This window comes from Hemitrygon akajei, chromosome 7 (assembly GCF_048418815.1).
Source record: "Hemitrygon akajei chromosome 7, sHemAka1.3, whole genome shotgun sequence".
Taxonomy (NCBI): domain Eukaryota; kingdom Metazoa; phylum Chordata; class Chondrichthyes; order Myliobatiformes; family Dasyatidae; genus Hemitrygon; species Hemitrygon akajei.
Genome location: NC_133130.1, coordinates 179129996 through 179143324, shown reverse-complemented (window position 1 = coordinate 179143324; position 13329 = coordinate 179129996). Strand labels below are relative to the sequence as shown.

Genomic DNA, 13329 nt, shown 5'->3' with positions numbered 1-13329 from the left:
CCAGGGCCTGTCAAGGTGTTCTCTCAGGCCCTGTGGGAGGCAAATGCAGAAATTGCTGGGGTCCTAGCAGAGATATTTAAATCATCCTTAGCAGCAGAAGAGGTACCAGAGAATTGGAGGATAGCCAATGTTGTTTAAATGTTTAAAAAAGGCTCTAAACATAAACCAGGAAATTATAGGCTGGTGAGCCTGACGTCAGTAGTGGGAAAGTTATTGGAAGGTACTCTAAGGGACTGGAGATATAAGCATTTGAATAGACATGGATTTATTAAGAATAGTCAACATGACTTTGTGCATAGTAGGTCATGTCTAACCAATCTTGGAGAGTTTTTTGAGGAAGTTACCAGGAAAGTGGATGAAGGTGAGGCAGTGGATGTTGTCTACATGGATTTTAGCAAGGTATTTGAATTTGACAGGGGCCCGCATGGGAGATTGGTCAAGAAGGTTCAGTCAGTCAGTATTCAAGGTGAGGCAGAAAATTGGATTAGACATTAGCGTTGTGGGAGAAGCCAGAGTGGTAGTAGATTGTTGCCTTTCTGACTGAAGGCCTGTGACTAGTGGAGTGCTGTAGCGATCAGTGCTGGGTGTATTATTGTTTGTCATCTATATCAATGATCTGGATGATGATGCGATTAACTGGAACAGCAAATCTGTGGATGACACCAAGACTGGGGATGTTGTGGGCAGCAAGGAACGCTATCATGACTTGCAGAGGGATCTGGATCAGCTGGAAAAATGGGTCAAAAATGGCAGATAGAATTTAACACTGAAGGACCTGAGTTATGAGGAAAGATTAAATAGGTTAGGACTTTATTCCTTAGAATGTTGAAGATCGAGAGCAGATTTGATAGGAAGTATTCCAAATTGTGAGGGATATGGATAGAGTAAATGCAAGCAGGCTGTTTCCACTGATGTTGACTGGGACTACAACCAGGGGTCATGGGTTAAGGGTGAAAGGTGAAGTTTAAGGGGAACATGTAGAGAAATGTCTTCACTCAGAGGGTTGTGAGAGTGTAGAATGAGCTACCAACACAAGTGGTGCATGCGAGCTTGATTTCAACATTTAAGTGAACTTTGGTTAGGTACATGGCTGGTTGGAGTATGAAGGGCTAGGGTCCTTGTGGTCCTGAGGTATTGACATGGACTAGATAGACCAAAGGGTTATTTTTTTTGCTGTACTTTTCTACGACTTTTAAAATGCTTCAAGTTCTTAGAACATTGGAACAGGGTGTTCGATGGAAGAAGCTTTTCACACAGCTAGCTTCATCTAAGTGATAACATTTAAGTATGCATTCAGTGGCCACTATATTAGGTACACCTTTCTAGTACTGGGTAGGACTTCTGCTGTACTCATCCACTTCAAGGATCAACATGTAGGTTCAGAGATGCTCTTCTGCACACCACTGTTGTAATACCTAGTTATTTGAGCTACTGTTACCTTCCTGTCAGCTTGAATCTGTCTAGCATTCTCCTTTGACCTCCCTCATTAACAAGCTGTTTTCATCCGCAGAACTGCTGCTCACTAGATTTTTTTTTCTTTTTCACGCAATTCTCTGTAAACTCTATAGGATGTAGTGCATGATAATCTTAGAATATCACCAGTTTCTGAGCAATTCAAACCACCCCACCTAGCGTGTGTGTGTGTGTGTGTGTGTGTGTGTGTGTGTGTGTGTGTGTGTGTGTGTGTGTGTGTGTGTGTGTGTGTGTTCTCATGCATTGAGTTTCTGCCACATGATTGCCTGATTAGATATGTGCATTAAGAGCAGGTGTACCTAATAAAGTGGCCACTGAATGTATATCATTACAGTTTGCTGGCATCTCCATTTTTAAAAAAAATCTTGGAAGGGCAAATGAAGGCTGAAAGTACTACAGTTGCTGAAAGTACATATTTACCAAATTGAGTGAATGATTAAGCCTGTAATTGAGGAATTGTATGCAGTGTAAAAGAAGTGAGTTCAATGTACTGTATTACTATTTCTTCAATTTGTTTTCTTTAATCCTGATGGTATGCACATTTTAGATAGAATTTATATTCTAGAAGTGACTAGCCAACATTCTAACTGGCTGACTAAATGTAGCGATCCAGATTAATATAAAAGGCATCCAGCTCGGAGGAGGATGACCTGGTGGGTGGGTTAAAAAGTCCTTTCCAGCAGTAGAAGTCACTTGTGTTTTTTGTCATGAGAACTTGGAGTCACAATAGATCTTATTAACCTGTGACTGTTTTTTTTAAAAAAAAGGGTCAAAGTGTAGCGGTGCTACACACAGCGCTGAAATAACGACACAGAGTCGGTAAACTGCAGTTAAAGAAGATTTTATTTGAACTTTGTGGCTTCGCTTTAAAGCCTCCCTGATCCCGCCCTCCCCGGGCGCAGATGCTGTAGGAGGCACGTATTCACAGTCCTGTCCCGCGCGCGGATGCTGTAGGGGGCACGTACTCACAGTCCCGCGCGAGCTTTTCCCTTTGTTGGTGAAGCAGACCTGGCGCCCTTTTGGGACTGGCCTTTATGCAGGCGTGCTGGCTATTTGTGAGTCGGTTCGAGTGCGCTAGCAAGTGGGTCGCCATATAACCCCCCCCCCCCCCCCCCCCAGAACCGGCGATACACCCCCCAATGTCCACAGTCTGGGCCGGACCCTGTTTGGGAGGTCGGCCCCTGCGCCGTGGTGCCGGGAACTCGACCGGTTGCGCCACGTCCACATGGGCCGGTTTGAGTCTGTCCACCGTGAAAACCTCCTCTCTCCCCCCAACGTCCAGCATGAACGTGGACCCGTTGTTCCTGAGCACCGTAAATGGCCCCTCGTAGGGCCGTTGCAGCGGTGGCCGATGCCCGCCCCTTCGTACAAACACAAACTTACAGTTCTGCAGGTCTTTGGGTACACAGGTCAGGGTCTGCCCATGCTGCGAAGTGGGTATGGGGGCCAGGTTGCCGAGCCTCTCGCGTAGTCTGCCCAGGACTGCTGCGGGTTCTTCGTCATGCCCCCTTGGGGCTGGTATGAACTCCCCGGGGACGACCAGGGGTGCGCCGTACACCAACTCGGCCAACGAGGTGTGCAGATCGTCTTCGGGCGCCGTGCGGATGCCGAGTAGGACCCAGGGAAGCTCGTCCACCCAGTTAGCTCCTCGCAGGCGGGCCATGAGAGCCGACTTTAGGTGACGGTGGAAACGCTCCACCAGGCTGTTCGACTGTGGGTGGTAGGCAGTTGTGTGGTGCAGCTGTGTCCCCAAAAGGCTGACCATAGCTGACCACAGGCTGGAGGTGAACTGGGCGCCTCTGTCGGAGGTAATGTGGGCCGGTACACCAAAGCGGGACACCCAGGTGGTGATCAGTGCCCGGGCGCAAGATTCGGAGGTGGTGTCGGTGAGCGGGATCACCTCTGGCCATCTGGTGAACTGGTCCACAATAGTGAGGAGGTGCCACGCTCCACGCGACACTGGCAGGGGGCCCACGATATCCACATGAATGTGGTCGAAACGCCGGTGGGTGGGGTGGAACTGCTGCGGCAGAGCTTTGGTGTGCCGCTGCACCTTGGCCGTCTGGCAGTGCATGCGCGTTTTGGCCCATTCACTGACCTGCTTGCGGAGACCGTGCCAAACGAACCTGCTGGAGACCATCCGGACGGTTGTCCTGATGGAGGGGTGCGCTAAGTTGTGAATGGAGTCGAAAACACGGCGCCGCCAGTTTGCCGGGACAACGGGACGGGGTTGACGTCACAGAGTAGGGTCCTCTCACCTGGGCCTACGGGGAGGTCCTGGAGCTGCAAACTGGAGACTGCGGTTCTGTAACTAGGGATCTCCTCATCTGCCTGCTGCGCCTCTGCCAGCACCTCAAAGTCTACCCCTTGGGAAAGGGCATGAATGTTAGGGCGAGAGAGCGCGTCCGCCACGACATTGTCCTTACCCGAGACGTGCCGGACATCCGTTGTGTATTCAGAGATGTAGTACAAATGGCGCTGCTGGCGGGATGACCAGGGGTCGGACACCTTCGTGGACGTAAAGGTAAGCGGCTTGTGGTCCGTGAACGCGGTGAAGGGCCTACCTTCCAAGAAGTACCTGAAATGCCGGATTGCCAGGTATAGCGCCAACAGTTCCCGGTCGAAAGCACTGTATTTGAGCTCGGGCGGTCGCAGGTGTTTGCTGAAAAACGCCAGGGGTTGCCAGCGACCTGCGATGAGTTGCTCCAGTACCCCACCGACTGCCGTGTTAGATGCGTCCACTGTGAGGGTGGTAGGGACGTCCATTCTGGGGTGCACTAGCATCGCGGCATTTGCCAAGGCTTCTTTCGTTTTAATGAAAGCGGCGGCAGACTCCTCATCCCAGGTAATGTCCTTGCCCGGACCCGACATCAGGGCGAACAGGGGACACATGATTCGGGCAGCTGAAGGGAGGAAGCGGTGGTAGAAATCCCATGAATTCCTGAAGGCCTTTGATTGTGGTGGGTCGGGGAAAATGGCGGACTGCGTCTACCTTAGCGGGCAGAGGGGTTGCCCCGTCTTTAGTAATCCTGTGGCCCAGGAAGTCAATGGTGTCGAGCCCAAACTGGCATTTGGCCGGGTTGATTGTTAGACCGTATTCACTCAGTCGGGCGTAGAGTTGACGGAGGTGGGACAGATGCTCCCGACGACTGCTGCTTGCTATGAGGATGTCGTCCAAATAGATGAAAGCGAAGTCCAGGTCGTGTCCCACCGCGTCCATTAACCGCTGGAACGTCTGTGTGGCATTCTTCAGGCTGAACAGCATGCAGAGGAACTCGAAAAGGCCGAACGGGGTGATGAGTGCCGTTTTGGGGACGTCGTCTGGATGCATCGGGATTTGATGGTATCCCCGGACGAGGTCTACCTTGGAGAAGATCCGTGCGCCGTGCAGGTTTGCTGCAAAATCCTGAATGTGCGGCACAGGGTAGTGGTCTGGTGTTGTAGCCTCGTTCAGCCTGCAGTAAGTCGCCGCATGGTCTCCAGCCCCCTGTCGCTTTGGCCACCATGTGCAGGGGGGAGGCCCATGGGCTGTCGGACCTCCGTATGATCCCCAATTCCTCCATCCTCTTGAACTCCTGCTTCACCAGTTGGAACTTGTCCGGGGGAAACCTTCGAGCATGGGCATGGAGGGGTGGTCCCTGGGTCGGGATGTGGTGCTGTACGCTGTGTCGGGGCATGGCTGCCGTGAACTGCGGTGCCAGAACCGATGGGAAATCCGCCAGGACCCCGGTGAAGTCGTTGTCGGACAGCGTGATGGAGCCGAGGTGGGGGGCTGGCAACTGGGCTGCACCCAGGGAGAACGTCTGAAAGGTCTCGGCGTGGACCAGTCTCTTCCTGGGCAGGTCGACCAGCAGGCTGTGAGCCCGCAAAAAATCCGCCCCCAGGAGCGATTGGGCTACAGCGGCCAGTGTGAAGTCCCACGTGAACCGGCTGGAGCCGAACTGTAGCTGCACCGTACAGGTGCCATACGTCCTTACTGTGCTGCCGTTCACGGCCCTCAGGGGGGGACCCGGTGCCCTGTTGCGGGTGTCGTAACTCGTCGGAGGTAAGACGCTGATCTCAGCACCGGTGTCGACCAAAAAACGGCGTCCTGACTGCTTGTCCCACACATACAGGAGGCTATTCTGATGGCCAGCCGCCATAGCCATCAGCGGCGGCAGGCCCTGGCGTTTCCCGGGAACTTGCAGGGCGGGCTACAGCAGCGGGCTTCTGCGCCCCACCGCTGGTGGTAGAAGCACCATTGTTTGTTGGGCTCCCCACCCCTGCCTCTGGGGTTAGCGGGTTCTGTGGCCGGGCCTGGTCTGGTTTGCTGCTGGGAGCGTGGCCTGGTGATCTGTGCGACGGACGCCCCACTTACCTTCTTGGCGTTCCACAGCAAGTCCGCCCAGGCTGCCACCTTCCATGGGTCGCTGAAATCCACGTCGGACAGCAGCAGGCGTATGTCCTCGGGCAGCTGCTCCAGGAATGCCTGCTCAAACGTGAGGGAGGGCTTGTGTCCTCCGGCCAGAGACAACATCTCATTCATTAAAGCCGATGGAGGTCTGTCTCCCAAACCATCCAGGTGCAGTAAACCGGCAGCCCGCTCGCGCCGTGAGAGTCTGAAAGTCCTTATGAGCAGGGCTTTGAATTCCATGTACTTGCCGTCTGCTGGGGGAGACTGTATGAACTCCTCAACCTGGGCCGCTGTGTCCTGGTCGAGGGAGCTCACCACGTAGTAGTAACGTGTGTCATCCGAGGTTATCTGCCGAACGTGGAATTGGGCTTCTGCTTGCTGGAACCACAGGTGAGGTCGCAGCGTCCAGAAGCTTGGCAGTGTCAACGAAACTGCATGAACAGATGCGGCATCGTTCATCTCCGGTCCAAATATCGTTTGGACCGTCAGGGTTACCAATTGTAGCGGTGCTACACGCAGCGCTGAAATAACGACACGGAGTCGGTAAACTGCAGTTAAAGAAGATTTTATTCGAACTTCGCGGCTTTGCTTTAAAGCCTCCCTGATCCTGCCCTCCCCGGGCGCGGATGCTGTAGGAGGCACGTATTCACAGTCCTGTCTCGTGCGCGGATGCTGTAGGGGGCACGTATTCACAGTCCCGTGCGAGCTTTTCCCTTTGTTGGTGAAGCAGACCTGGCGCCCTTTTGGGACTGGCCTTTCTGCCGGTGCGCTGGCTATTTGTGAGCCGGTTCGAGTGCGCTAGCAAGTGGGTCGCCACAAAAGCATCATTCTGTTTGCAACTCATTTTGGATTGACAAATGGGAAATTTCCTTGCACACTATCTATGTACTAACATTTCTTTGTTTAACAATGGACTGTTAGTACCTTATACTACAGTTCAGTGCATTTTCATGATACAATGGTATTTGATGGGCTGAATGGCTTAATTCTACTCCTGTGCCATATGGTCTTATGATATTCATTGAGTCACAGTCTTAGTGAGCAAAACAAGGGAAATGCTATTGATCCAAAGTTATATTGAACTGGAGGGAAAACACTAAATACTATGGGATTGTGGTACTGTTAAGAAAGGAAATTTTTAATACAGCAATGTTCTGACAAATTTGCATTGTCCTGGATACTAAGGGCAACTCTACATATGGTTAAGATAACTAAAATAATCAGTAATACTGTTAAAAGAATATTGCACTTTAAATATTAAACTTTGTTTTTCTTAGCATTAATATTTATCAGTTTAAACTAACTGCATCCTTTTTTATCCTTTTGCAACCAACTACCAAAAATGTAAAAGTAGCAGCGGATCTGAAGGATCAGGTCAGACTCTCACTCAGACCATGAAACTGGCATTTTCTATAACGAACAATGTTATCAAACTGAAGCCATCATCAGAAGTGATCTCGCCATTGGAGCAGGCTCTGACTCAACATGGTATGTTATCATGAAACTAAGCAATAATGAGAAATTAGATTTTGAATTTGTTGGAAATGTTATTGCTGTTAATCTTATGCTTTAATTTAGTTTCACCTGTTCTTAATGACTCATTGCACCATTAACTTTCAACACTATTAACTGAGCACCTTTCAATGGAATGATGTACTCCATTCTATATGAAGTTATAAGAAAGCAGAATTTTAATTTGTATTGTGAACTTTGCTACATTATAATTGTTTATTGTTCCATGGTATCGATCCAACTTCAGAGTTGCACTTCTTTTGAAAGTGCACACGGGCATTTTGAAGGAAATGTGTAATGACCTTTAAATGAATTAGATGATAGCATGTCAGAAAGCAACCATGAAGCTCTTGTATGGGTGGGGAGGTGGGAAGGAAGTTAATAAAGGAAGTGATGTTTTTACAAGAGAGAATGGAGTAAAAGTTGTTGCATTAGCTATTGATCAAAAATGCAACATTCTGTAAATGCTGGACATCTTGAGAAATACACTTAACAGGGAAAAAAGTGAGTACAGGATAGTTAAGTGGACAATCAGGCAGGATCATGTTGAATGGTGGAGCAGGCAAAAAGGCAAAATCCTAATTACGCAGTTTGTAAACGCAAGATTTTGCAGATGCTGGAGATCTTGAGTAACCTACACAAAATGCTGGAGGAATTCAGCAGGTCAGGCAGCATCTATTGAGTGGAATAAATAGTTGATTTATTGCCCAGAACTTCAATTGTTTATTTCCTTCCATAGATGCTGATTGATTTATTGAGTTCCTCCATAATTTGTGTATGTTGCACAATTTATGTACAGACAGCCTGAGTTACTTTGCTTAAGTCAGTAGTGAGACCTGAACATTCAACATCTGTCTTGGAGGCAAGATGATTATCAAATGAGCAACAGTGGAATTCATCTACACAGTTGGTTTTGTCTTTTAATTTTTTTCTGATTTTCATTTTTGTGTTTACTATTGCAGGTACCCATGGTAATAACTTAATAGCAGTTTTGGCAAAGTATATTTACCATAGGCATGATCCTGCGTTGCCACGTCTTGCCATTCAGCTTCTGAAGAGACTTGCAATGGTAAGTTGTGTTTAAAGGCTGCAGTGTATATCCAGACTGAGTATTGGTGCATTGAAGTAGCTGATACCGCTTTCATGGTCAATGCCCAAACTCCTGAGGATGGAAAGGGAAAGTAAATCGATAAAGCAAGTGATCTCATTTGTGGATATTGCCTTTTGGATAAGGATGGAATAGGGCCCAGGATAATTAGCTTGTTAATGTTTGCTATTTAGGATTGTGTGTCCAAATCACTTCCCTGAGAATTAATTGATGTTTTTAAAGGGTACTAGAAAGTTGGTTGATACTGTTAAATGTGTGGGGATAAAAATTAGTCATACAGTTTTACCTCTGAACTTCGCATAGTATTTGCACATGGTCTTGCAAACTGACCCAAGAAGCAGTCACTTGGGAGTGTTGCCTATTTTATATTATCATCATTTAAATTTAGGCCGACTGGTGGTGTAGTGGCATCAGCGCCAGACTTCGGAGCAAAAGCTCCCGAGTTCGAATCCAGCCGGCTCTAAAAAAACCTGGAGAGGGATGGGCTCCGCCAGGTTTCAGGTGCCCAAGACACACCGTTTGATGAGCAATCACCAAAAAGATCAGTGCAAAAAGCTTAACCAGGAGTTAAGGGCGTGCGCGCGTGCACACACACACACTCACTTTGATGGTCTTTCCATTTTCATATTGGAGAGTCAAGATGTCTGGAAGGTTGCCGTCAAGTCCATAGTTTAAATCTGGTGGGAATAGAAATTTCAGTGGCAGGGGAAAAGATGGAAAAAAGGAGAGGGCCAAAGTCCAGATGACCATGTTAAGTTGTTTAAATTTTTTCCCTTTTTGAAGTTGGTTATGACTGCTGACTGGTATTCTTCTCTGTCTTCACTTGGCTGGTGACTAAAAATGAGAGGTTTGAGGGCCTGACTGAGAAAGTAGTTGAAATAAAAGAAGCAGGTTTTTTTTTAATACCCTCTTGGGCATTTTTCTGTCGATATGTTTGAGTACATATGTTGGTCTGAGGTCCATTACTGGTGATTGCTAATATGTAACCTGTTAATTGTGACATTATTGACTTAGATTTTCAGGCAACCTTCTCTTTCAAAGTGGAGCTTGTATGTGTTAAGAGGTAATAATTTTTGAATACCTTACACAGGTATCTAGTCATTGACAATATATTCTGATTAAGATTTAAAATCTCTAATACTTATTTAACTAGTGGCCATTTATTTGTAATTGTTATATGGTTATATTTTATTCATCTTTCCACAAAGAGTGTGAGAGCAAGCCTGGATTTAGAATCACAGAGGCATTGAGCCACACAGCATGGAAATGGGCCCTTTGGCCTAACTCGTTCAGCAACCTGGTTTCATTTGCTCTTACTTGGTTGATCATTCTTGTATATTTGACTTTTGTGCTTATATTTGCTAATGTGCTTGCCTCAAAATATTCATTCAAAATATGCAGCACTCTGCGTAAAGAAGCTGCAGATATTCCCTTTAAATCTCTTGCCCAGATCTTTAACTTGCGCCCTCTAGTCCAACGTCTTAACCACTTGGCCACACGCCACTCATCATATACAAGGTCAGCCCTCAATCTTCTGCGTTCCTGAGAATTAAAATCCTAGTCTACGCAACCTCCTCTTTTAACTCAAGCCACCAAGTTCAGGCAACATTCCAGTAGAACTTTTCTGCACTCTTCCTAGCTTAATAACATCTCTCCTCTAACAGAGTGACCAAGACTACACAATAATACAAATGTGGCTTCACCAGCATCTTGTATGTGTAACTACAACATAGCTTCTCAAATCCTGTACTCAGTGCCTTAGGTGATGAAGGCCAGTGTACCAAACAATTTTGCCACCCTATCTACCTGTGATGCCTTTTTCAGTGAGCTAAAATTAAAATTGTTTATCATTTACCTACATGCGATGTAGTGAGTTTATATACTGTGCATTGATACTCCTCACAGGTAATTTTATACTTCTCCAGGTGGCTCCAATGTCAGTTTATGCCTGTCTTGGAAGTGATGCTGCGGCAATACGTGATGCATTTCTTAATAGACTGCAAAGCAAGACAGAGGTAGCTATTCTTTGATTTTTACACAGTTAATAATAGTAATGTTTTTATAGTACTGAATCAGTAAGTGTACAATGGATTTGTTACAGTTAGCTTCCTAAAAGGAAGTTAAAGATGGGAATAGAATGAACAAACGAGTTCTCCAGGTGTAGGTAACATTAAATAACTATTTGTTTTCTGTGATTTAGGACATGCGTATTAAGGTGATGATCCTGGAGTTTTTGACTGTTGCGGTGGAAACCCAGCCAGGTTTGATTGAACTCTTTCTCAATCTGGAAGTGAAAGATGGTGCAGTTGGATCAAAGGTGATATGTTAAAATAATCTGCCTTTGGAGAACAGTCTTTACATTGTCCAACTAAAAATGTCAGATTTAATGTTCTGTTTCATGGCATTTATTGACAGGAGTTTATCTTGGGAGAATGGAGCTGTCTGCAGGTAGTACTGGAATTTATTGACTCCAAGCAACATGGAAAGTACTGGTGTCCTCCTCTTATTCATCGTGCAGCCATTGCTTTTCTGCATGCCTTGTGGCAGGACCGCAGGGACAGTGCCATGACTGTTTTACGAACCAAGTAAGTCCAATATAATTAACTGTGTTGCAAAGCAGCCTTTAGGGAAGGGTAATCAAATACATTGACATCTTTTATTGAGGCTGAACGTTATGTTGCTCATTTCAGAAGTAGTCTCTTAAGTCTAAACAAATAAAACAAAGATGGTGTGCAGAGATGCTGTATTTTGCTTTAGTTAATTGGGAAAATACATTGAAAGATAGGTTTGCGTTTTTTAAAATATATTAGTCATTATTAAATATTCCTTTGTAATGTGGGTATTTGCTTTTCAGATGATCTATAACCATGTAACCATATAACAATTACAGCACGGAAACAGGCCATCTCGGCCCTTCTAGTCCGTGCTGAACGCTTACTCTCACCTAGTCCCACTGACCCGCACTCAGCCCATAACCCTCCGTTCCTTTCCTGTCCATATACCTATCCAATTTTACTTTAAATGACAATACCGAACCTGCCTCTAGCACTTCTACTGGAAGCTCGTTCCACACAGCTACCACTCTCTGAATAGAGAAATTCCCCCTCGTGTTATCCTTAAACTTTTGCCCCCAACTCTCGACTCATGTCCTCTTGTTTGAATCCTCTACTCTCAATGGAAAAAGCCTATCCATGTCAACTCTATCTATCCCCCTCATAATTTTAAATACCTCTATCAAGTCCTCCCTCAACCTTCTACGCTCCAAAGAATAAAGACCTAACTTGTTCAACCTTTCCCTGTAACTTAGGTGCTGAAACCCAGGTGACATTCTAGTAAATCTTCTCTGTACTCTGTCTATTTTGTTGACATCTTTCCTATAATTCGGTGACCAGAACTGTACACAATACTCCAAATTCGGCCTTACCAATGCCTTGTACAATTTTAACATTACATCCCAATTCCTATACTCAACGCTCTGATTTATAAAGGTCAACATACCAAAAGCTTTCTTCACCACCCTATCCACATGAGATTCCACCTTCAGGGAACTATGCACCATTATTCCTAGATCATTCTGTTCCACAGCATTCTTCAATGCCCTACCATTTACCATGTATGTCCTATTTGGATTATTCCTACCAGAATGTAGCACCTCACACTTATCAGCATTAAACTCCATCTGCCATCATTCAGCCCACTCTTCTAACTGGCCTAAATCTCTCTGCAAGCTTTGAAAACCTACTTCATTATCAACAACGCCGCCTACCGTAGTATCATCTGCATACTTACTAATCCAATTTACCACCCCATCATCCAGATCATTAATGTATATGACAAAAAAATTGGACCCAGTGCAGATCCCCGAGGCACACCACTCGTCACCGGCCTCCAACCTGACAAACAGTTATCCACCACTACTCTCTGGCATCTCCCATCCAGCCACTGTTGAATCCATTTTACTACTTCAATATTAATACCTAATGACTGAACCTTCCTAACTAACCTTCCATGCGGAACCTCGTCAAAGGCCTTACTGAAGTCCATATAGACAACATCCACTGCTTTACCCTCGTCAACTTTCCTAGTAACCTCTTCAAAAAATTCAATAAGATTTGTCAAACATGACCTTCCACGCACAAATCCATGTTGACTGTTCCTAATCAGACCCTGTCTATCCAGATAATTATATATACCATCTCTAAGAATACTTTCCATTAATTTACCCATCACTGATGTCAAACTGACAGGCCTATAATTGCTAGGTTTACTCTTAGAACTCTTTTTAAACAATGGAACCACATGAGCAATACACTAATCCTCCGGCACCATCCCCGTTTCTAATGACATTTGAAATATTTCTGTCAGAGCCCCTGCTATTTCCGCACTAACTTCCCTCAAGGTCCTAGGGATATCCTGTCAGGACCCAGAGATTTATCCATTTTTATATTCCTTAAAAGCGCCAGTACTTCCTCTTTCATCGTCATAGTTTCCATAACTTCTGTACTGGTTTCCCTTACCTTACACAATTCAATATACTTCTCCTTAGTGAATACCAAAGAAAAGAAATTGTTCAAAATCTCCCCCATCTAGGTGATTGATATCCTGGAAAATAATTTGACTTATTGACGAGGGTTGAAGGTGTGAAGTGAAGAAGATGGGAAGATAAATACAAAAACATGTGAAATGGAATAGCTGGGTCTGTTTGACCACTGTTAAGATTGAATGGATTGTTAGTTTGATAAGGGAAAACAGGAGCGTAGTTGAGGGTGATGTGGTAGCATAGCGGTTAGTGTAACACTATTACAGCACCAGTGATGCGGGTTCAATTCTGCTGCTGTCTGTG

The 13329-nt window shown here is 46.0% G+C and overlaps 1 protein-coding gene across 1 annotated transcript in view; it reads left to right on the top strand.

The window, feature by feature from the left end:
• Positions 1-13329, top strand: part of nup188 (nucleoporin 188) — a 117329-nt gene that overhangs the window by 56029 nt on the left and 47971 nt on the right. Inside the window, exons 24-28 of the mRNA XM_073052718.1 lie at positions 7221-7354; positions 8341-8447; positions 10412-10501; positions 10687-10803; positions 10902-11071. Of these exons, the coding sequence (XP_072908819.1) occupies positions 7221-7354; positions 8341-8447; positions 10412-10501; positions 10687-10803; positions 10902-11071 (618 nt within the window). The remainder of the gene's footprint in view (positions 1-7220; positions 7355-8340; positions 8448-10411; positions 10502-10686; positions 10804-10901; positions 11072-13329) is intronic.